The sequence below is a fragment of the Fundulus heteroclitus genome, chromosome 15 (assembly GCF_011125445.2).
Source record: "Fundulus heteroclitus isolate FHET01 chromosome 15, MU-UCD_Fhet_4.1, whole genome shotgun sequence".
Lineage (NCBI taxonomy): Eukaryota > Metazoa > Chordata > Actinopteri > Cyprinodontiformes > Fundulidae > Fundulus > Fundulus heteroclitus.
Window position 1 is genome coordinate 11,245,957 of NC_046375.1, and position 24,121 is coordinate 11,270,077.

The 24,121-nt window shown below is 37.6% G+C and overlaps 1 protein-coding gene across 9 annotated transcripts in view; it reads left to right on the plus strand.

Annotated features, from left to right (window-relative positions):
• The window catches only part of utrn (utrophin), a 242,331-nt gene that overhangs the window by 202,731 nt on the left and 15,479 nt on the right, over positions 1-24,121 (plus strand). For 6 of the 9 annotated variants that reach the window (XM_036147378.1, XM_036147373.1, XM_036147372.1 and 3 more), the window contains 5 exons: positions 4,136-4,272; positions 9,506-9,544; positions 10,051-10,116; positions 12,900-12,965; positions 23,852-24,013. In XM_036147378.1, the coding sequence (XP_036003271.1) occupies positions 4,136-4,272; positions 9,506-9,544; positions 10,051-10,116; positions 12,900-12,965; positions 23,852-24,013 (470 nt within the window). Of the gene's footprint in view, positions 1-4,135; positions 4,273-9,505; positions 9,545-9,638; positions 9,771-10,050; positions 10,117-12,899; positions 12,966-23,851; positions 24,014-24,121 lie in introns of those variants that run through there. The other 3 variants (XM_036147377.1, XM_036147374.1, XM_036147379.1) reach the window with 3 other exon arrangements.

A 24,121-nucleotide genomic window follows, 5' to 3' on the forward strand; every position in this document is an offset into this window, starting at 1 on the left:
ACTCTGCCACAATGAAGAGTGTCGTCATTAGCAGTCCCAGTCAGAAGTTGTTGTCAGTTGATTCCTCCCTATTAAATAGTAAATATAAGTTATATAATACATTTGTCAAACTAAATCCCCAAATCAACCTGCTAAATCAGAATGCAAACTCTTTCCTGACATTAAAGTAAGCATCTACAAGCTCCTACATGTGGAAATTATGAGGGACATTTGGATATTAATAATAATAATAATTAATATTCCTACATGTGGAAATTTGTTTAAAAACAAAATGTTCTTTTTTTTTTGTCCATTTTTCCCAAAAAAGAAAAAAAAATAGTTTCCATAACTTAATGCAGCTGCTTCAGCAGATCTCAGATTCCCCTGCTGCTATTAATACAAGCTGGGGTAACGCTTCGGCTTGTCTCCACAGCAAACCGTCAGCGTTGAATTCTTTTAATATTCAACATCAGCTTCCCAGCAGACCAGTTTTTTTTTTTGTTTTGTTTTTTACAGACAGGAATTAAAAAAAGAAAACATTGCCTCTTGGGTTACTTTATTTTTTTTTTACCAGATAGGTATTTTTTACTCCAAGGTGCAAAGTGAGAATAGTTTGTAGAAGAAATAAAGCACTACTCTTTATCGCTGATCAGTTTAGTAGCTATCTGATCAATTAGAAGGGAAGATGCAAAAAGCAAGATTTAGCATATACTTTTCCTCATTTGTCAGCATTCTAACTTCTATTCAGAGTGGACATTGTCAGGAATATTTCCTTTCAGTTGCATTTGATAAGAAATTATCAAATGGGGGTGTGTGTGTGGAATGTTACTCCCGTTCTCTCTAATTTCCTGCCATGTCTTCTCAAATACTGTGTGACTATCTACACAGACCAGCTACTCTGCTAGAAGCAGAGCAAGGACAGATCTCTTACCGACTCTCTCGGAGCGTGGCGCCGAACATCCGTTGCGGCTGCAGAAAGATGGACTTTGTTTGGCAGAACCTTTTGCTGATAAGAATGCCGTGATGGCATATTGTGCTGTCTGTGCGGCTGAGATCTGCTCTGTTTGGGAGGAAAGTGATTTCTGTGACAGCATGCTGGACAACGCCTGGAAAAAAAAAAAAGATCACATGTACACACTAATCGGATGGATATCTGAACTTAAAACCATTTCTTAGAGAAGGGATGGTGAAAAATTTGCGGACGCTAACTGGGAAGCAATGAATAACGATAATAAAAAATATAAACGTTAAGGCTTTTGACTGCAGGAGGCTGGCTGAAGGCTTTTCAGCATAAACAACTTTCAAACATAATCATAAAGGGATAAATGGCACGAAATGTGGGCAGATAAAGAAAGCAGCTGCTGTGTGCGCCCAATGTTTATAGTAAGCCATTTTTATTTATATACTTCACAAAGTCAGAGCAAAAAGAGTAAAACGTGATTATAAAAACAACCCATAAGTGATTGGATACAAACAAAATCTAAAATTTAAAAGGGTCTTAAAAAAAAAAATGTTTTCACCAAACTCTTTTCTCCTGAAATAACGTCCTAACACACACAGATCGATACCGCGTTGGCTGTAGGAACAAAAGCCGAGAAACCTTGAAAGGTGTATACTCTCGATTAGAAGCTGTGAAAGTTGAACGTGAAGCTTGCTCATCAAGCTTGAGCTAGATTTATCGAACCTTTAAGTGATGGATGCTGGGGGAAGAAAAAAAAAATACAAAAACAAGACTTGTCAGAGGATGAAATCTGCCATTTTTATCAGCGAGCGAAAAAACAGATTCCAGTTCTTCATTTAAAATGTCACAGTTCACTTCAAAACAGTTATGGCACTTTTACATAATAGAATATTTTCTCTTAATATAATATATAATCTCATTTATTGTTCCCCTGTGATCATATCAAGCTTCTCGGGTTCCTATTGAATGGTACGCCCTGTTTGACAAACTCAGAGACTGCAGCTACTGTATAAACTGTTTTTCATCATATTTGTCTTACTGTTTGTTTTATGGCTGTTATATTGCTTTTTCATTAGCTTATAAATTTCATGCGGGTGAAAATGCTCTACTTTTAATTTGTTTTGTCCCTCACGTTAAGCTTTTACCTTTCCTGAGGGGCTCTGTTGTCCTAGTTCAAATTCTACAGCTAATATGTCTGCTGTCATTTTGTAGGATTTACCTTTTTTGATGTGTCACAAACACATCCCCATGGGGCACATATTAGGGATTATGACACCCACCATATTACTGTGGCTTGTTGATGTATTTCCGCTGGGCTCTCTTTGCAGCTCCTGTGCTGCGTTTTTCACTTACAGTTCTTTGCAGAGCCACTCATACCCCTTGAACCTTATCTTGTTTTATTACATTTCAACCACAAACCTTACTAGGATTTTATGTGAGAAAGTCAAAAGTGGCGCACACTTCTGAAACGTAGGGAAAATCTTACATGGGTTTCAGTAAATAAACGAGAATCAGAAAAGTTTGACATGCACTAGTATTCAGCTGAAAGCTTTGTTGAAGCATCTCTTACTGCAACGACAGACTGAATTTTTAGTCGTTCTTCTATGCAGAAAAAAAGTTCCAGCTCAGTTCGATTGGATGAATGCCATCAGCAAACACAACATCTTTTTAAATTTTACAATACATTTCCAATTGGCTTTAGGTCTCGTATTTGCCTGGGCTTTCCTTAACTATGCTATTATCTGAAATATTTAATTGTATTGTATATTTAGGGTGTTTCCCTGCTGGAAGGGGAACCTTCTCCCCAGCCTCAGGCCTACAGCAGACATGTTTTCCTCTATTGTAGCCCTTTCCTCTGCAGCCTCCACCACCATGCTTTAGAATCGAGTTGGTTGACTAATTAGATTAGATTAGATTCAACTTTATTGTCATTACACAGGTACAGGTACAAGGCAACGAAATGCAGTTTATGTCTAACCAGAAGTGCAATAGCAGGTGGATATTGCTGTGAATAGAGTTTTACAGATATGTGCAGTGGCATAATATACAGAGTTTACACATACAGGTGGCTATTACTATAGTCAGAATAGTGAGCATGATATACAGGTAGCTATTACTATAAAATGAATAATTATAGTTTGGACAGCAGCTATTTAAATAAAAGTAGCTGCTGTCCAAACTGTAATTAGTCATTTTATAGTAATTCAGGGCGATGTGCAGTGTTAGTTTAGAGCAATAATGCCATTTTCCATATGTGCCATTGAATTTATTTTGACATTATCATTTTTTTTCTTCTTGCTAATTGTCCTTAAAGGGCAAACTTGTGACGTGCGTGACGGATGGTTGTCTTGTGGACCGGTTGTCCCACTTGAGCTGCATAGTTTCTATAGCCTTATTTATGTTGATTTTAAGTTACACATAAGTACACAGGTGGACTCTACCACTTAATCACTCTGGATTTTATTTAGTGGTATCAGATTAAAAGGGACTCAATAATACATGTCTGCCGTCCTTTTAAGATTTTTTTTTTAATTATTTACAAAAAATACAACATCCTTTTCCTTCCACTACACAGTTGCATAAAAGTTATATAACATACATTAAGGTTTGTGGTTGTAACCTGAAAGGTTGTCTAGCCAAGGTTGTAAACCTTGGCTAGACAGTGTATAATTTGATAGGAATATGTGGTTTTTAGGTCTCTAATATCTAAAGCGGCATTGCTGCACAGTCACAGAGGAGCGATTTAATGATGCACAGGCTTTTTTTTTTTCTTGCAGCTGCTCTGGTGATTTGTTCAAGCTACCATCTTAAGTTGTGTGGATTAGCCAATAAGCCATGTGAGCTTTAACAAGCCTGTTACACATATCCGTCATCTGTTGAAGCTGTTTTTTTTTCTCTCTTTTTTTTTTTTTTTTGCCGGGATGTGTGCGGGTGTCTGTGTGGTTGTATAAATCCCTTTCCAAGGGATTTTACTCTCTCCCCCTGGTCAGACTGTTGTGCTAATTTGTTGTTTGCTTGCATGACTGAAATTGCTTCTGCAGGAGAAACACCTTTGCTCGTTGTCTAATTAACGGACTAATTTTCTCCCACAGAAATGCTGATCTTGTTTATATGTGCACGAGATACTGTGGAGATGTTTAATTCATACAAGAACACTGTTTTTTATTATCATTTTTTTTTTTTTTACTGTTACAGACGACGTCAGGCGAGGACATGAGAGATTTCACCAAAGTGCTGAAGAACAAATTCCGATCGAAAAAGTACTTTGCCAAGCATCCACGGCTGGGGTACCTACCAGTGCAGACAGTTTTGGAGGGAGACAACATGGAGACGTAAGTAACTCTAAACTCACGCTAAGAGCCAGAGCGGTGTTTCAGTTTAGCTTGAGTACAAATGTCTGAGCAAGAAGTGAATATAGAGATGAGGCTGCTCTCCTGCTCCACTAATCATTATCAGCTGATTAGATTTTATATTATAACCCTAGAGACTATTATTATCTTATATATTATAAGATTTTATAACGATTCCACTCTGGAGAAAGAACTGTTCAAATGCATCATTAAAGTCCAAAGATTAATGATCTTCATTCCCATAATGAGTGAATTTAAAACTTCTTTCCAGAACTAACCATGGTGTCTACAGTCATCAGCGTCCACAGCTTGACTATAAAGTCCTGATTGTGAAAACTGATACAATCCCCTGAAATCAAGGAGATCTGAATTACTGGTGTTGATTTTTTTTGTCTCCTCTGTCAGCATTTTTAAGTTCCCCTGAAAAGCTTTGGCCATATTAAGCAAATTCCCAAAACTTAACGTCTAATGTTAGCCATCTCTGCTACCGAGCTCAAACGATTTCCCTCCTTAGTGTCTTTGTGGGAAACACCATTAGGCGTTTCCTCCTCCTGCTTATTTCTCACTGCTCCTCCGTTGCTTTTGCGCCACGTTGTGCTGCAGCCTCTCCGCCCTCTGGATGAGTCACCTGTAGATATACAAATGCTCTCCCCTAACTTGAAGTTGCCCACAGTTACTCAGATGGATTGCACGAGCCATCCTCAGCCACCCTCCTCCTCCTCACCTCCCACCTCACTCCGTTCCCACTTCCTAACCTTCTGTGTAGAGAAATGACTCCTGCAGAGCTTTCTCCTTGATAAATGTTCCTAAAGGGGGGAAAATCATTGCATTGGGATCTCTTCAAAACAATCGCATAAGGGACTGGAGAGTGGAGCTAATGATCATATTGCAGGTTATTTTTCTACATTTAGACTCTTGTGAGCGTTGAACCATCTAGATAGAACACTGAAGAGATTTTTAGGAGAATTTCAAAGGTTCAGACTGTCTGTTGAAAGGAAATAATCTCTTTACTGTATTTAATTCTGTTTTTCTATGCTGTTTTTGCGGAGTTATTACTGTAAGCTAATAACCTTGCCAGCAAGCTGAATTCTCGCGGTATTTGTGCGTTCACAGACACACGAGAATCTATTTTGACCCGCTCCCATCTCAATCATTTGGGCCAAAACCAAAAAGAGTTCAGGCCAATCACGTTGCAGTATTATGGTTTAAGGCGGGACATACCAACTGTGATGAAAACAATAGCTGCCAAGCCCACAGCTAAAGCAACGTAAACATGGCGGTGCAGGAGGACGCACGCATAGCCGCTGCTGTCACCTCTGTTTTGTCAGAATCCACGATTTATTATTTGAAGGAAAAACATTAAGAAGTGCCTTGACAAACATAAACATGTTGTGGTTTCTCATGGCGGCTGCTGCTTGTATTTTCATTTGATACCATGATTGGCTAAAACCAACCTTTGGTAGGCGGACTCTAGGTGTCGCTTCGTCCAATCAGCTCAGAGAGTTGTCCTGAATGTCCCTCCTTTCCCCGAACGGATTAGATGGTAGCATTCCCAGATTGATCATGTGCAGAACAGAAAGTGCTACACGTTATCAATCAGGCGGACCAGGTTAGTAAACCAATCTAAATTAAGAGTTTCAATAAAAATAGGCTTGATATTTTTTGTTACTCTTAATGTTTTAGATTATGATCAGATTCCACTCTCCATCTTCACAAAAGAGAGTTCTGCGGATTTAAAAGTGTTTGTATTGATGTGGTGTCAGAGGAGAAAACTAGATTAGGTTTTGAATAATTACCTTCCCTAAAACTCCCAGCCTCTCTCTTCCCTACTCTTTTTTTTTTATTCCGCCCACTCTGTTTTTCTTCCTGAGAGAGCGAGCAAAACACCACCTACTCTCACCTCCCTTCTGTTTTTTGCTTCATGTCACACCTGATGGGATTTTAGATTTGTCACAGCTATATTTGATTATTCTGAGAAAAAAAAAACATGCTTATGTTTTTTTTTTTTTTTTTTTCCTATTCACCCTTCATGACAAGATTTAGGCTTTTGCGAAGGTGTTGATGGGTTTGCAGATGGATTTCTAAGATAGTGGTTTGAATTTATTTCTAAAATGTATTACATTCAGGAAAAAAGTATTTCATACAAAATATTAAGGCAACGGATAGTTGGACTGCTTCTGCACAGAAAATATTTTTTTTCATATTTCATTTTATTTTAGACTATTTTTTTTATTTATTTATTTAAAATAAGTTTTAAAAAAAGTTTCTAATTTGCATAATGTATCTTGAGTCAATCAGTTGTTCATCCTAAACCATGTTATGATGTGCTGTAAACGTTTTATAATGTTTGCTTTGCAAATATGTACATACATTTTTTTTATTACACCTCTTTAAATTGAAACTCAGTGAAAAACTTGGATTATTCATTTAGATAAATAATGCAGACGTTTTGTAGTATTTTTGATATTCAGGTGGGATATTTATTGTTCAATCATTAAAATTAACTCTTTTAAACATTTAGAGATCATCTTACTTTAATTCATTTTTTTTACTACCAGAAGTAATTACATATCCAGAAATATGTTGTTTTTTAGTTAGCACTAAAATAATATGACATTGGGAAATAACAACTAGGGCTATTAAGTCTAATTTCCCCTCTTATATTTGCTGGTAATTATCTGCATTCATTTCTTTTGCTCTTAGTTCGTTCTTAAGAATAAATTTAAGGTTTCAATCTGTATCATTAACTGACTGACTCACACATTTACTAGATTTTTTTTCTCCCGGCCCCCTTCCCGTCTCTCTGAATCCGACAGTTTGAGGTGTCGACGGGTACAGATGTTTTTTTTTTTTTTTTTCACCGCTGAGGGAAAGATGGCGGAAAATGAAACGCAGAAACAAAAGCTGACAAAGTGACTTCCACAGCATGATGGGCCAGATTGATTTTTAGAAGCTGTTCAGGGTACTCACCTTGAGGGAAAAAAGACAGAGAAGCACATGCTGTGCAGTTATAACAAATCCTTAAGGTCATGAAAAAAAAGACATGGTCCGTTTTAGTAGTTTCTTTCGTTTTTCCCTGTCAGCCTTTCCATGTTTTTTCCAAAGTACCTGCAGGGAAACGACGACTAAAGAGCTACCATGGTGCTGCCGAGGATGTGGAGTTACTGTCTTTATGCTCTTCTTAAAGGTTTAAAATTGTGACTTCAAGGTTATAAGCAAACAAAACATTTTTGTTCTTTTTAAATACAAATCTTATTGTTCCTTGTCCCGATCGTATACATCTACCTATGTTCCCTTTGGTTGGGAACTTTAAGAGTCAACCTGTCCAGGTGTTCAGCCGATGTTATCATGAAAGCAAAAACTGTCCTTTATTGGGAACTTCTTGCATGTTCAGGTGAACGCAGATGCCACAGAATGCATTTCAGACAACTTCGAGGTGAAAGCAAACTGTTCTTCACGAAGCAGTCATACTTTCAAAAGGCCATCTTGATATCCTCGTCTTGAAAGACAAGATGAGCACGCAGACTTTCTATCCGGTCAGAGTAGTCGAGTCTCTGCCTTTTTCCAACCCCAGTCATTTCCTTGCTCCCACTCCTTTCCTCTCTGCTCTGTCTGAATCTTCTGATATTCTGATTTCTTCCAAATAAACAAATGGCTGCTCCCTTGCCAGCCTTGCTTATGTTACTGTGCTGAGAAAAGCACAGAACTGAGGAAAATTAATCTAAACCCCCCAGTTGGCTTCCTCTGGGAAAGCAAAAACTTGAGTTTTCAAATGTTTATTTCCCACTCTAAAAGTAGCAGAAATTTTGACAGACTTAAACGGTGAATATTTGAAGGCTTTGTTACATTTATGAGCAGGGTTGTTTTTTTTCTGTTTTTACACTAATATTCTTACATTTGAGGTACTGTGCAGAAGATCTTAATCCACCTCCCTTTTGATCTTTTATAGTGAGTCAAAGCTTTTAAAGATTTTTTCAAATGGGGCTGCTTTTTGATTCATGTTCAATTTAGCACCAGACCATATTCGGGATTTATTTTGTTTTTTATCAAGCTGCTCTCACAACATCGTTTCGTTCTACATTTGCTTGGATATCCGAAAAAAAGATTTTGTTCTTTTATTTAATATTTGCAAGTTTTTAAGCATTTAGCTTATCAAAAACATGTTTAGTGGATTGCATAATCTTTATAATAACTCATCAAGGTTACCTATGCAACACTCACTGCCCTTAATTAGAGATTGAAAGACCCAGTTTGAGAATTGTCTTTAAACAAATTTATACAACATAGTTACCAAATTTTTATTTACAATGTTGTTTATTTGCTTAGTTACATACATTCTGAAATGATTACTTAAGTTTTGTTTTTATTCAGTCGAAGAAACTTTTGGCACATCCACTTTCTTCTAAGCATTTATTCAGCACTTAAATGGGTTCATAGCACCTGGTTACATGGTGATGTAAAGTTATGTGTTGTCTGCAAAGTTATGGTCCTGATGTTGTTTTTTTATGATCTGAGCTAGATGGAGCATGTAGATATTGAATAAGAGGGGACCCAAGATGGACCCTTGTATTGTTTCTGATGTAAAGTTACCTACTGACAATAAAAAGTCCCTGTCCTTTAAGAAGGATTTAAACCAGTTGACTACTGTACCAGAAAGGCCGACCCAGTTTTCCAGGCGCTCAAACAGAATGCCGTGATCAACAGTATCCGATTCACTGTTATGATGTTTAGGAGACAAAAACAGATAATAAAACTCAGCTATATGATTTGTCTGTACTCAATGTCCATAAAAAACAATTTGAAAAGTTAAAAACACATCAGTAATGGTATGGATTTTTGAAATGGAAATAATGTAGGAACCCTGGGTTTTTGCACAGTACTGTCTTTGTTTCTGTAACATTTTTTTTTTCTTGACTTGTTTTCTTATATGAAAGGGTTTGGCTTTTTTCTTTCTTCTAATATTGTCACACCCATGTGATGTGTACATATATTCTTGATTGTTTCACATCCCTTCCACGTCCCGAGCCCAGCTGCTCAGCAACTGAATGCGTACATATAGTAGGAGAGATGGAGCGTGCAGTTTTTTTATTTCTCCTCCTCTTCTTCCTCCATCTGCAGTGTTTTCTTTTTCAGACCCACAGAGTGATTTTTGACCCTAAAATTGTTTTGTGGTACCTTTACTCCCCTTCCCTCCTTCCCTTGGTTTCTCTTACAGTCCTGTCACTCTCATCAGCATGTGTCCGGAGCAGTACGAGTGAGTATGAGCCCACCTGTAACTACACCCCGTCTCAAGACTGGAATGCCTTTTAAACGACACCTCCTCTTCGCTCCTTTTGCTCCTCACTCAGCACCCCATGCCCACACCACCAACATCCTCGCACCACCTAAGTCATGACTGCATGTTGCCTGATTGCCTGCTTTTCTGCCTCAGCCACTGGTTGAACATGTGGCTGAAAACACTGAGGAAAAAAAAAAAAAAACCTACGTCATTTTCTCACCTTCCTCGTCTCGTTAAAGCAACCAACTAGAATACAGTGTCTCATCCCCGCCGACCTGTCAGAAAGCATCCAAACGCTCCGTAGATCATCCCACTCTCATATTTCTCTCTCTGTAGGATCATCTGATTTGTTTCTAGGTGAAGCTGTGCGGGGCCCTTAGGTTGTGACTGTGTGTGTGCATGCGCTCGTGGATTTCTGTTTTAATGAGGCTGTGTGAGCACGCGGAATCTCATCCATCTCCATTACTCCATTCATTTTCCAGGCTGTCCCAGACACCTCAGCTCTCTCACGACGACACCCACTCCAGGATAGAGCAGTTTGCCAGCAGGTATGCAGTGCAATCTCCCGTTACCATCTCATCAATTCCAGTGACACGGTGGCATGCAAATCCCCCTTTGTAAAATTTCTAATGCTGTTTAAAATGTAAGTAGATGATAAACATATCACAAACATTCTTCAATTTAAAGATGAATCAGCCTGAATATAGTAGGCAGGAATAGTGAGGAGAGTTTTTCACATCTGTAAGGCAGATGGGGGGGAGAGCTAGAACTTTACAAGTTTTACCTTCTGATGAAACAAGGTTTTACTCTTTAAATAACTTCCTAGTGTAACGTTTCATGAAAAAGCCAAAAGATGTGAAATCCTAAGATTTATGTAGCCTAAAATATTGAAGGCATTCGTATTTAATGTATTACCTTTTGGGAATTAGGTTATTATTTTACACTTTTTACATATTTACATAATTATGGTGAAGAAGGATGCCCAAATCTTTTCATGCACCTGCTCCAAAAACTGTTAATTTTGCACCTGAAACTGTAAAAATGCCCTTATCTATAATTAGCATTCATAATAAAGACGTGTAGTTTCTTTTTCCGGTTGCACTACCATTCCGTCTGTAATTTAAATTCAACGCCATGCAAAAGCATTCATACATTTTCCACATTTTGTCTCCTTACAAACACAAACTTCAGTGGATTTTATTGAGATTTTGTTTGATAGAACAGAACAAAGTATGGCCTGGTAGTGAAGAGAATGGAAAACGCGTTACTTCAAAAAAAAAAAGAAAAAAATCCTGTGCAGCCAAATGCATCAGAAGTCATCTCAGTAAGGGAGGTCTGTCAGGCATTGAATGTTTAGTACTATAAAAATCTCTCAACAAGCAAAACATCTCTGTACCAGTTGTTGTTGTTGTTTTTTCAGTCGATGAATAAAAGTAAAGTGAAAAAGTTTGGAATAAAATTGTGCCATAAACTATTAAACTTCATAGTAAGCTTCTTACTATGAAGTTTAATATCTCAAACAAATCTATGGGCTCAGCAACAAAGCTGGGAAGCTCAGCAGCCAAAATCAAGACGATGTTTTTATCCGGAAGCTGATATGGATTCAGTGAGCGGAGACAACAAAGCCAAGTAATTGGCCTCTAATCTGGAGGTAAAAATGAGCTTATTGCTTTGATGTGCGGGCTAAGATTGTGCCTGTGAATTCTGCTTTGTGTAAATAAAACACTTCAGTTCTCCGCCAAAGATCACCCAAGCAACTAATCACTTCCTCTTGCTTTGTGGAAGCATTTCCATAAACCCTAATTATTGCTTTTATTTTAGAACAATGCACTCACTGGATTCATTATTTGTTGTTTTAAACTACTTTATATCCAATTTGGCAGTTAGATCACTATTCTTATATTCTTTGAGATGCAGGACACAATTGAGTTTTGGTGCACATTAAGATGGAAGCCTTGCTGAGTTGTGAAAAGTTTTAGTGGGATATTGCGTTATAATTTTGCATATATTAATTTTAGTAAGTGATTACATAACATTTTATTGTCTTTTTAATACGCTCCAAAGGGCCTGTAATTTGCTGTCTGTGACTGCTGCCTTTAGTATTTTTTTTTTCCTTTTTTGTGGAAACAGGTCTCTTGAGTTTCTCTCTAAATACTCTTCAGAAACAAACGTCAATGCATACATAAACAGCAACATACGTCAACACTATTTTCAATCTGCGCATTTACTTTATTTTTAGTTTGCACCATTTAAATGTTGAAATATTTTCAAATTCGGCTGCTTGTTGATCTATAAGTTCAACCCTTCCTTTGACTGATGACATCTTGTATTTTCTGCTGTGATTAGAGCAGCTGCAGCACAGCCTGATAACTACTTTCATATTCCGGCTCTAAAAGACCTTGCGACGACCACCACACACACACACACACACACACATGCACTGTGTCACTGGCTAAAACGTAACCGAACTCACGCTCAGCTGCGCGGACACTGCGTTATCTGTGACTTGGCCACGTTGAAAACTCTGAGCAGTGCTGCATTTCCACATGGACAAGTTGGATAAGTTCATTATCTGTCCCAATCTGATCGGCGCTGGAGCTGGCAGGGATTATTTGTGTTGAAATACAACGCAGCGTGTGCTAACAGGCAGGGTTTTAGTCGTGAAGATTCATCTGATGCAGCACCGCTTTATCTGGTCTGGAACCTTTAATTGGCCACACACCATTAACCTTCGCTGGCTGGCCCGCCGGTAACAAAGACACATTTGAACCCTGGGAATTATAAATTCAAATGACATAGTCATTGCTTTTAAAGTGTCACATAGTAGCTTGGGCATGATGATAAACTGAGATTTATACCTCCAATTCATATTCTGTCATAGTTTATTTTCATCCTTAAGGATAATTTGTAGATTACTTTACCCCTGCTCTCTCTGTGCTTTATTTTTATATACAAACTTGGGGAATTGACTTTATAAGCATAACTGCTTTAGATGGATTTATGATTATATAAACATAATTGCCTTACTAGGCTGTCTTCACTCCACACGGCCACATCTCTGCCATACATAATCATCCATTCGTGGGCTTTCAGTGTTTGTGACTGGATACATGAAGACATATAATGTTTTACGCACAAGCTGAGATAATCTTCATTTTTCTTTGTCAGTTTGTGTTCCTGCTGACTCGACTGCACGTCTTGCATTTTAACGGGTGTCCCACTGGGGTCTTGATGTCCTCCTCAGTCGACAGTGGTGTCCTGTATTTTAATGATGTGCTAACAGCCTTTGAATGCTTTGGTTTTAGCTGCGGCTTGTTTTGTTTCGTTTCAGGTTGGCTCAGATGGAACGCTCCAACGGCTCTCTGCCCACTGACAGCAGCTCAGCCACAGGAAGCATGTGAGTCATTATACACGACTTGTTTAAAACCAGTTTAGCTGTTTGACTGGTCTCCATCCTGACGTTGTTTCCACCAACAGTAGACTCAGGTGTTACTATAGTTTTTATTTTTTTTTTCAAATGAAATAACATCACATAATGTTTCAATCAGAGTTCTCATTGAATTTAAATGCTTTGTGTTTAGGCTGCAACATACATTTTGGTTTGGATTTCAAATTAATGCTAATTACCCTCTACTTTAGTGCAAAAAAATAAAATAAATACTCTGTATTTTGAAAAAATACCACATGCAGTCCTGAATTACTGTCAACTTTTCACTGATATCAAAACAAACGTGGAGCTTCAAGCTTCGTGATTTAACCACAAAAACTACAAGATTGTGTTAAGTTGTCTACACAGTTCTGTGTAAAATGGTTCTTGTCTTTAATTTAAATAGGCGGGAGGTTTCTAGCTGACACCATGCTTATAGAGGCTTAGTCACATGCTCTGACTATAAACACTTACCCCACAAAAAAAAACAACATATATTCATCTTCAAATGTTTGTGTTTACTTAATTTTTGAGCCTGAAAAAGAACTGGGCACAATCAGCAGCCATTCTCCTTTTTTACTCTTTGCATTATACACAATATTGTACTTCCTGTCACAGAAATAATATATACTAAGGCAAGAGGGTGCGATAATTTCATCGGAAAATTTTTGTATGCGACCAGAGTGAGCTACTGCCGTAGAAATTTGTAAAGTCATAGTACGTGACTAGGCCCATTTAGATTCAAATGAGGATTATATTAAATCCTCCATTTGAGGAGTGTTAACCTGAAACGGCTTTCAACATGAGTGTGATTCAAATTTCAAAAGTGCATCATTACCGTCAGAAGTTTAGGTTCTCTTTTACTTTCTAAAGCTGGCGCAGAGTTTATAAAAGAAGGATTTACCGAAACTTAAAGACGGGAAACGCTATGTGATCATATAAGGAAAATTCTAAATACCACAATATATTGTGTCAGTGTCCAGATTTTGTATGAGAATTTATCTTATAATCATTAATTCATGAATGTGAACTAGTTTATTCTAAAAAATATTTGGAAGCTTAACATTTAAGTTTTCATATTTTATAAGCGTTATATTATGTAATTGTGCTGGTATGTTGTTGTAACCGGTAGGAATTCATAAGTACTTTACTCCTATAGGCCAAAGCATGCTAACAATGTCCTCTTGGCAGAAGATGGCATGCAAATAGTCTTTCAAGCACGGATGATCTTTGGAATATTTGTCAATATTATCACAATTGCGTGATTTTTTTTTAAATATTGTGCAGCCCTAATAAACAACAAACATGTTCTTGAAAGTGAGATAATAGGTTTGTATTTGGGTTAACCTGTAGAGCTAATAGTTAGACATCTACGCTTGGTTAAAACTTTTTAAGCGGTGAAATATACTGTAAATCTAAAATAATTTAATAATTTTTTCTACTTCTAGGACATGTCATAAATCAGAATTCTGAAACAAGCATCTGTATATATCTATACCTATTTATATAGCTACAAACTTTTTCTTAATGAAGTCCTGTAGTCAAGTAGTGTAAGTTCCTGGTTATTTTTCGATCATTGATTGAAAAGTGTGTTGAAATTAGCTCACATGTAAATATTTTTATAGATCGCCACAATTATTACTGTTGTTGTCTTTGGAAGAAAATAGCAAAACACTGGTAGTTTGCCTGGATTTCATGGGCTACAAATCTTTGGGCTAGATAAAGCTTGTTGTACCCTTTTAAGAAAACAGCTTTATAGGTCAAAGCTTAAATAAAACTGACAAGAAGTGTTTACCTGGAGAGCTGAAAGTTTTCCATAATGCTGTGTTAAAAGAAAGTGGCATAGTTTTGGGATTTCTACAAAGAAAACTGTTAAAAAAAAAGATTTCCAAAACAATACTGGAAAGGCTCTTGGGGAAAAGTTTGAGACCTGTGAGAATCCTCTTTAAAGATAAAATGAAACATTTGGCTTTATTGTGTTCCAGATTGTGTCCCTTGCTGATGCGTCATGTGGATCACATCCCATAGGGAAATGTTTCTCTGCAAAAGAAAGTGTTCCTCTAAAGACATCTAAAAGCTGTCCAGTCATTGTTTTTCAGTGGATCGATTGGTGGAGAGAAAGAGAGAGAATAGCAAGAAACCTTTTTGGTGTGTCGGTGGAAGCTGTGGGGGATTTATATTCTTGTTTTGTAAGTTTGGTAATGTGGCACAGACACATTACCACCTCTCCCTTTTTGTGCTGTGTAGTGTAGCATTTTCAGAAGCTGAAGCCATTAACAATGCCTTCTCTTAAAAAAAAAAGAAAAAAAAGAAGTGACAGTCGACAGAACACAGCAGAGCAGTAATGAGCTGAGGAAGACGAAGGTTTGTAGGCTAATGGCATGAAGAAACCATATTTAAAACACCATTATGGATGTGGGTTTGCTCTCTCCTGCTGACACACATACATACAAAAATATTAAAAAAATCACAATTATTCCTAGAAAAGAGCACTAAAAAGGAAAAGCACTTTTTTCTTTAAACATAAAAAATGTCCAAGTTAATATTAACAACATTTACATTTTCATACAAGAAATGTAGTTTGGTTTATGAAGTGTATCAATAACCAGGGTTTGAATTGAGAGCTTTTTGGTTTGAAGAGATGCAAAAATGGATATAAACTTTTAATGCATTGTTAAATGGAAAAAATAAATGCACATTTTAGAAATTTTATTGCTTTTATTTTATAATAAAACATTTACAAAGCATTCATGGCTGCGTAAATTTTAACACGCTACAGAATTTTCTGTAGATCTACAAATGTGCAGCAATAAAAATATTTTCATACAAACCCTAAAAGGAAGTGAAGATGATTCAAAAACTAGAAAACTCTGAGGGATAATTATATTTGTCTTTAGAAGTCAGAGATCCCAGTCAGACATGGCTGTGAGTCGGTATGAGTAAAAATACTGGTTATAGTTGTATAAGACCTTTATTTATTGTTGATTGCTGGCATCGGAACTTCTCTGCTTGTTTCTTAAAGCCGTTTCACCTCTCATCCAAAAAGGCCTCTTTATTTCTGAGCCTGGTCTAAAGTAACAGGCTTATACCTTATAGTCAGAGAAATTAGGGCTCGTGTCACTGGTCATACCCTCAATTCAGCTCAAAGTTTGTGTCGCTACTGATTAATGATCCAAACATGTCCCCAACCATGCCGTGTGAGTTGTTTTGGTCATATGTCCCACGGTAGGAATTGTTGTAGAAGTGCGTGGGGAGATGATTAAGGGTGGCAGAGGAGGCGTTAAAATCAGAGGCCTCCGGCCCTGTTTAGTTTTGGGTGTTAAATGTTTTACAAAGACTTTGCTCCTCTCAAACCACCTGTCTTCCATTTCTAAAATGTGCACTTCGCGGTCTTCAAACAAGTGTCACTTTTCCTCGAGTTGTAAATGAACTGCTGATCCGGGACCCAGAGCATTTCTTCTTCTGTGTTGGTCTGTCTGTGTAGCCGCTGTAGTAAAGGTCTGAACTAGAGGCGTGCGCTGGAATGTTTTTAAAATCCCGCTCCCACTAAATTTCTGACCGTTACCGCCCCACCCGCTGTTTGACTCATGACACTTTAATTTATTCACTGCAAGATTCAATAAATGTATGTTCACTGAATCTTTTATTGCAATCCAACACGAACAGAATAAATAATAAATATATATATATATTTTAAAAAATCTATCTCTCTGCTTTGAATCAAAACATTTTAATGTAAACTGAGGCCAAAAATATCATATGTACGTGGGAAAAAAGTATATTTATAAGAACATCTACAAAACATGCCACAATATCACAGAATTATTTGAAACCCCTGAGAAATGTTTAAAACTGAAAGCAAAATTTGGAATTGCTGAACACTAACACAAAAATAATGGCTCAGAACACTGAAATAACTAAAAATAGGACAGTTAAACGAAGCTGTCTTCTTTGATATTACTTTGCAGAAAGTATACCGTATATTGCCCAGACACTTTGGTTTAAGCTACTGCAGCTTTAAAAAAATAAATAAATACATCCACAGACATTAAATGCTCTGTCTGATGGTGCACTGGACTGTCGCTCACAAGCTTTGACAACCCAGGAAAAAGTTATTTGTGAATTTTCCACCCCTGAATCACCTCACCCCACTTTGGGGCTGGGTTGTCCCGCAAATATAGTAAGAATATCTGTAATGTGTAAAAGCTTGAAAATGTGTAGCTCTATCAATGGTGGCTCGCTCTTGTGTTGTGCATGCTGGCTTATTGTGCAGGTTTAATAGAGCATTAAAAAAAGCTAAGCTGTAGTTAATGTCGCTTTTAACACTATAAGAAGTCAGAATAATGCAATGTAAAAGGTCTGTTTATGATCCCTACTTTCTGCTCACAACGGTCACCCTTTAAAGCGTCTCTTGTAAAGGGTTAGTCAGTCACTATAATGCTGTGCATGGCAGACCTTCAAGGATAAAGCCACCGCCACAGTTATTATTACCTCTAATAAAGATGTGAAAAAAAAGACTTGGAATAAATGCATTGTTGCAGTAGCATATTGTCAGTCTGAGCATTGTTGCAAAAATTTAGCCTCGAATTTTGGTTAGGTTTATTCAGATTTGAATAAAATACCTTGTCAAGAGCTACTTTTTAGGAAATTCACCAGTGCTCTTCACAGCTCATCTAAAATAAATTTAACTGAAGGCTTTTTCCATTTCTAAAGGACTTTTTTTTTAAGTGATCAATGCTTTTTGAAACGGTTAAAAAGTAACTCATGACCTTCTATTTCTCTGAAGTTAAAATATGACATCTTCCTATGGTAGGTTCCTAAACAAGTTAGAAAGTAATTACAAGATAACTACCCAACCGTATCTGCAGGCAGGGCAATAATTAAAAAGAACGTACCAACAGAATAAAACTGGACCTCTGACAAACAAGGCTTTATGAAGACCCAAATTAATTTTGCCACCACACACAGGAAGGTGGATCTTAACAGAGTGAACTAGAGCAAATATTGGCATCTTGGAGTGACTAAGTCTAAATAATAATCTGTTTAAGGCTTTTAGGCATGCCATTAATTGTCAAGTTGTATTATTGTCCAATCAGAACAATGCTGTTCACATGACAATCGTTTACCAGAAATGTCCAGTTCTCAATTACTGCTCCACATGCCATCCCCAGGTTCCAAAAGCAAACGTCTTTATACTTCTGCCTGCAAAACATGGAATATTATTTCACTTTGATTAGTCTAAACTTTACAGCTAAGAGACATCTTTTTTTTAACAGCGTCATTTCGAAAGGCATTCATCATTCTGATTTTAATATGAAGACTTTGCAGGAAGACTCTGCTGTTTTTATAGCTGTAGTCTCCTAAATGTAATGAATGCAATCAAAAGCTGGTCGTATAGATTGCAAATGGAGTTTTGCAGCATTTCTTATTTTATATAGTGCCCTATATATATTTTTTTTTTACTATATGCAGAGCATTGGTTTCTTATGTAGTGAAAAATCACTCCTGCCTCTTCAGTTGGCTGTTAAAGATATTAGACATGGTTCCTTTTCAGCTCCCGTTTCTTTCTTGTTATGGTGTCTAGTTTTTTTTTTTGTCTGTGTAGAATTTAAGCATTACAAAAGTGTTGAATCTGATGGCATTTGGGTTTAATACTTTATGGTAGGATCTCTGTTTATGATTTTTGGAGGAACACAGAAAGTATGTCTATGCTTGTCCGGGCTACTGAAGGTAGCAGCGTTTCTGCTTATAGAAATCGGTGCATTTTCACTGGGGTGATTGCACAAGCCAATTAAAAAATCCTGCGAACATGGTTCTGGACTCACTAGTGGTTCTACAGTGATATCAATAATTGGTGTGTTTGGGTTCAGCGAAAGTGCTTTTTTTCGTTTTTTTCTAGGGTTTTTATCTAAAAGGGAATTCTTAATTAGTAAATTAGTGTTTTCTGTGACCTCCAGATACAGCACAGTTTAGTCATTAGTGCCATGGTTATAGCTTACTCTCCCATCCTTACTCTGATGCTGGCCCTTTTTTCTTCTCTTTTATATGTGGTTCTTTGTTCTCGTCCTCTGTTTAATTTCTCCAAACGTTTGCTTTTGAAGCCAGCTTTAATCTCACTCCTCCATCTTTCTTTCTTTCTCTTCTATGCCCCTTCATTGTTATTGATTGTATTCCAATTGTGCTTTAATCTTTGGGTAGTGGGACTGAAGTATGAATTTTGAGTATTTTACACATGGTTCTCCAGCTGGAAGTGAACATAAAAGTTTTCCCATCTGCCTGCAGCTGTCTTTCTTTATCCTACCAAATTCCTTATTTCTTATTTTCCCCCCATTTCTCCATGTCTTTATCTCTCACTCTTTCTCATTTGGACTCAGCCTATGCAGCCGATACATCAGCAGCATTCAGCTCGAGAGGGGCTGTTTGCTTTGTGATATGTGAGCCTATTGTTGGGTTAAAAAAAAAAAAAGAAAAAAAAAAGTCCCTGCAGGCACCCAACCTCAACAAGACTAACACTCCAATTCACAATCTACTGCAGGTATTATTTACATTTAATTCCTCTGCTATACCACTCTGACTCTGGTTTTGTTCCGCCTGTACCACCGGCTGCCCTTCTTCCTCCCAGGGTGTCATAGCAGGGGGCTCTGAGGCAGCTCTACCCCCCATAGTTCCCATTTCCACTGGTAATGATCCCCCTCCTGTTTGCCTCCACATTCCCCTGCCTGCCCCTGGGTCGCCAGGAACATGCATAATTAGCCACCTTGTGTGTGCAGGTCCCCCGTCCCTCGCCCCCAGAATATGGTATTAGTGCCAGATTTTAGGTCTCTCCACAGGAGCAATTTTTCATCATCCCAGTTTGTCCCGTCACAGTGAGGGAAATGCAAGAGTGTGTTTGTGTGCGTTTTGTATTTCTGCCTGTTGCAACAGGAGCTGTGTGACATTCGACTTTCTGTCTCAGTTTTTATTTGTTTGTGTCATTCTTGTGGAGATTTCGAAATGCAAGAAAGCATTTTCTGCAACATTGCCAAGGTTGGACACTCTAACAAGACAGAAAATGTAAAATAAGTAAAGCCTGCAAAACAGACAAGTAAAAAAGACTAGTGTTTGTCTACACAATTTTTAGGCAGTTTGGGTTTCTAAGATTAATTTGGCTAAATGTTAATACACCAAACCTTATTTTTTAACAGAGAAAATGTAAGTATGATAGGGATGAGCAGTATGGACTAAAATGTATGCTGTTGTGGTATTTAGTTTGGTATTGATAAAAGTATTTTAAAACAAGCTACTTCGAAGACCAGCTCCTCCTTCTGTGTCGTATTTATGGGATAAGAGGCAAAAAACATTGTTTTGTGTAGCTTTTATAGGCTTTATTTCACCAGAAATACTATAATTACTGCCAATTAAAAGGGAGTATATTTATAACCCCTTTTATTAGGTAACTGGTGATACTTATATTCTGAAGGTGTCCTTTATGCTAATTTGGCTGAAGTTCAAGGATGTCAAGTGTGGAAACTAGCAGTTTCCTCTTCGGAAGCAGCTTTTACTTATTTACCCATCACAGAGATATTATTATAACACTTGGTCATCATTATTTATCTAAAATTATAACCTCATATACAACAAATTAGTTATTTGGAAATGGGGAAAACAAGGATTATTCCAACAATATAAAGATATTTCAACCTGGTCAAGCAGGTGATCTTACAGACAAAAAAACAAAACAAAAAATAAACTCTTGTTTATCTGATCTATTTGTGATATGAAGCAAAAGTCAATAGAAAATAGCAGCCCTGTGTGGCATCATGCGGCTCATCGGAGGAGCACAGCGTGGTGTGCGTCGAGCTAATAACAGCTAGCGTGTTAGCTATTTCGTCCGGGAGGCTTTTTTGTAATACGCTGGGTTGAAACCCTGCATTTATCAACCAAATACAGCTTTCCAGGAAAATGTTTCACACTAACTGTTAAGCATGGAGGTGGAGGTGTCATGCTGTGGACATGTTTTGTTGCAGCCTGACTTATCCAGCTCACCACCATGGACTCCACCGTGGTTTCTACAGCGTAGAGGTGCTATCTAATCCTATTACTGAGCTCACGGGCGTCTGTAGCGGAACACTTTCTTTCCAAGGCCTGAATATTTAATGCCGTGTCCTAATTTTTTCATGGTTGTATATATGAGACAAGTATATACTTTCTTCACTGTTAAGATGGCAGTATGACAGTTGAAGTATACTTCAGGAAGAAAAAAAAAAAGCTTTATGTGGAGCTGTGGCACAACTGAACTTTCTCTGCCAAACTTTATTTCAAGCTGTCAAACTGCCTCTCAAAATAAGTCGCTTTAGCAGTGAATAAATCATTTAAAAAAAAGTCAGCTTTCTTCCCCTTTTCCCCCTGAATTGTGGTTGTCAAGTGTTGGATGTGTCTCAGAATAAAGATGACTGCTGGGCTTTAGGAAGACCTGCCTCCTCTTCTCATTATCATTGAGATGACAGATAAATACTCATACAGATACTAGACAGGAGCCGTTTCTCCCCTTTCCTCATATCTTTTAATCTGTCTACCAAGCTCTGCCTCTGCCGCGCTCTCTCAATCACCCACTCCCCCCTTTGTTGCTGTAATAATCTGATAGCTCAGAATGGCATGTGTCCCACCAGGGATTATGGAGCTTTGTTTGTATCAGATATCACATCATGTCGTTTTAGCAGGGTGCTTGGATCAGCTGCTACCATTGTCTTTGTCTGGTGTTAAAGTAAAGCGGGGGATATTGCTAGTTTAAATCTGTAAAAGTCTGGAATTTGCACCTGGAAGTTATAAAGGAATCTTGTCCATAGGTGAGACGGGTGGTTCAGCCTGGGCTGGTTCCATCAACAGATTTGACAAATGAGAACGACGACTGCTGAAGCACACACAGCTGGGGGGCAAGTTAGGAGCTCCAATTAACCTAACATGCGTGTTTTTTTGCCGTTGTGGATTAAAGTACCCGTAGAGAACAGGGAGAACATGAACTCAACCCAGTAGGCTCCAGGCAAGAACTGAACCTCAGATGTTTTCTGCTGCCAGGCAACAGAGCTACCAGCAGCACCGCCATGCAGCTCCTCTCCCACTTCTACATTCTGAATATCTGTTAAAATATTTTGTACAGCTTTATTTTAAATACCAAAAATGGTGACATAAATGCTGTCCTCCAATTCCAGCTGAGATATTAAAGCCCGCACCCACACAAAGTTTGATGAAAGATATAAAGATGTTTGCACATGACTGATTTTCCCTCATGCTCCTCCAACAGTAAAAAAAAAAAAAGTGTACCAGCAGGACGAAATTGATGCTTCTAAAAGAATATAGGTTGATAACCTCTGAATAAAGTAACATTTGTTCTTGATTAGTACTTTTAATGTGAATAAAACAGTGGATGAACAACCTTTTATTCAGTGAGCTCGGATAGCAGTCGTGTCTTTTAGGCAACAATCGCCACTAATTGCTGTGGATAAACAATTTTGATTTCCTTTCAGTTTTTCCTAGTTTTAAAATGAATAAGAGCACTGAGATAATATGTTGAGTAAAATTAAAATAAAAAGAATACATGATACCTGTCATATCTACCTTATCTAATACACGGCTTTGGAACCTTGAGATTTTCTTAAGAAATCAAACAACCAAAAACGATACTGGTAAAAGGTTATTAATGCTATGCAGATAAAACACAGTAATACATAATTTGATGCTGTTTGTGTTATCATGTAACTGTTCAATTGACTTATTAGTTATGCATATAAACGCAACCAATTGTTGGGGACACAATACACATACATATTGTTTTGGGTTTTTGAAGCTGAAAGGTTTGGGAACTATTGCTCTAATATGTGCACTTAAGTTACTTAATGCATTTAGCAATACATTGTAATGATACTGTGACAAAATCCTGAAACAGCATTTGCGTGTTTGGATGCTTAGGAGCGAAGTGTGATGAGTTTTTGGCGTTCAATCAGCAAAACTCAATTGTATTTTTAGTCCAATTTTATTTTAACCCTTTTTTTGGCAGGTTGTGTTTTTGGATATTTATTTTAGCATATTTCTTTAAAAGCATTTGGTTCAAAAATTGCAAACCTGATACTAGACAGGAGCCGTTTCTCCCCTTTCTAGAGGTACATGGGATATGTACCTCTAGAACAGGCTTTACAATGCAGTTATAATTGTAAAACAAATGCATAATTTTCTAACAAACCCAGAATACTTGAGATTTTCCTGGTTTTGCAGTAACATTTTGCACACTGCAGGGTCTAATTGTCAGCAGAACCTGTTAGCCATGTGAAAAACATTTTTAATTCTGTTTATTCATATAGTGCAGCTTCACAACAAATGTCATTTCACAACAAATGTCAAAACACACTTTGCAAAACAAATGATCCAATTTATGTACATAAATATACAATACATTCAATGCAATCATACAGACATCTTAAAATTCAACTACACACATTATTAGGGCTCACTGATTGGTAAAAAGGTTCAATTTTCCAGATCCCCACCAGGCATTTATCAATCAGGGTGGTTTAATTAAAATAAAATAAATACATTTTAAAAATGCCGCTAAACTATTTCTCTGCAAATCTACTTATTTCAAATTCTTCTTATCCCTTTTTCGTCGTTATCCTACAAAGTTCAAATTTTAGGACTGTAATTAATTTTAAGTTGCTGCCTTAATTCTTTCAAACTGCCAAACATTTTTTTTATTTCCCCCTGTTGAGAAATTTTAAAGTGCAGATTAAAACTTTTTTCCGCTCCTCAAGTTAACCTAAACGGGGACGGACGTTGGACAAGACGTTTGGGCTCCTCGCTCATCTAACGCTCTGCCCTTCTCACAGGGATGACGAGCACGCTCTGATCATTCAGTACTGCCAGACGCTGGGCGGGGACGGCTCCCCGTCCAGCCAGCCGCAGAGTCCTGCCCAGATACTGCAGGCCGTCGAGAGGGAGGAGCGAGGCGAGTTGGAGCGGATCATCGCCCGTCTGGAGGAGGAACAGAGGTGAGCGTTTAAACGCATCAAATACAGGAATCCAACGCAAGTGGAGTTAATCTAATCTAGATTCATTATCGTGCCTGATTGTCCACATCGCTGAATTACTTTTCTGTA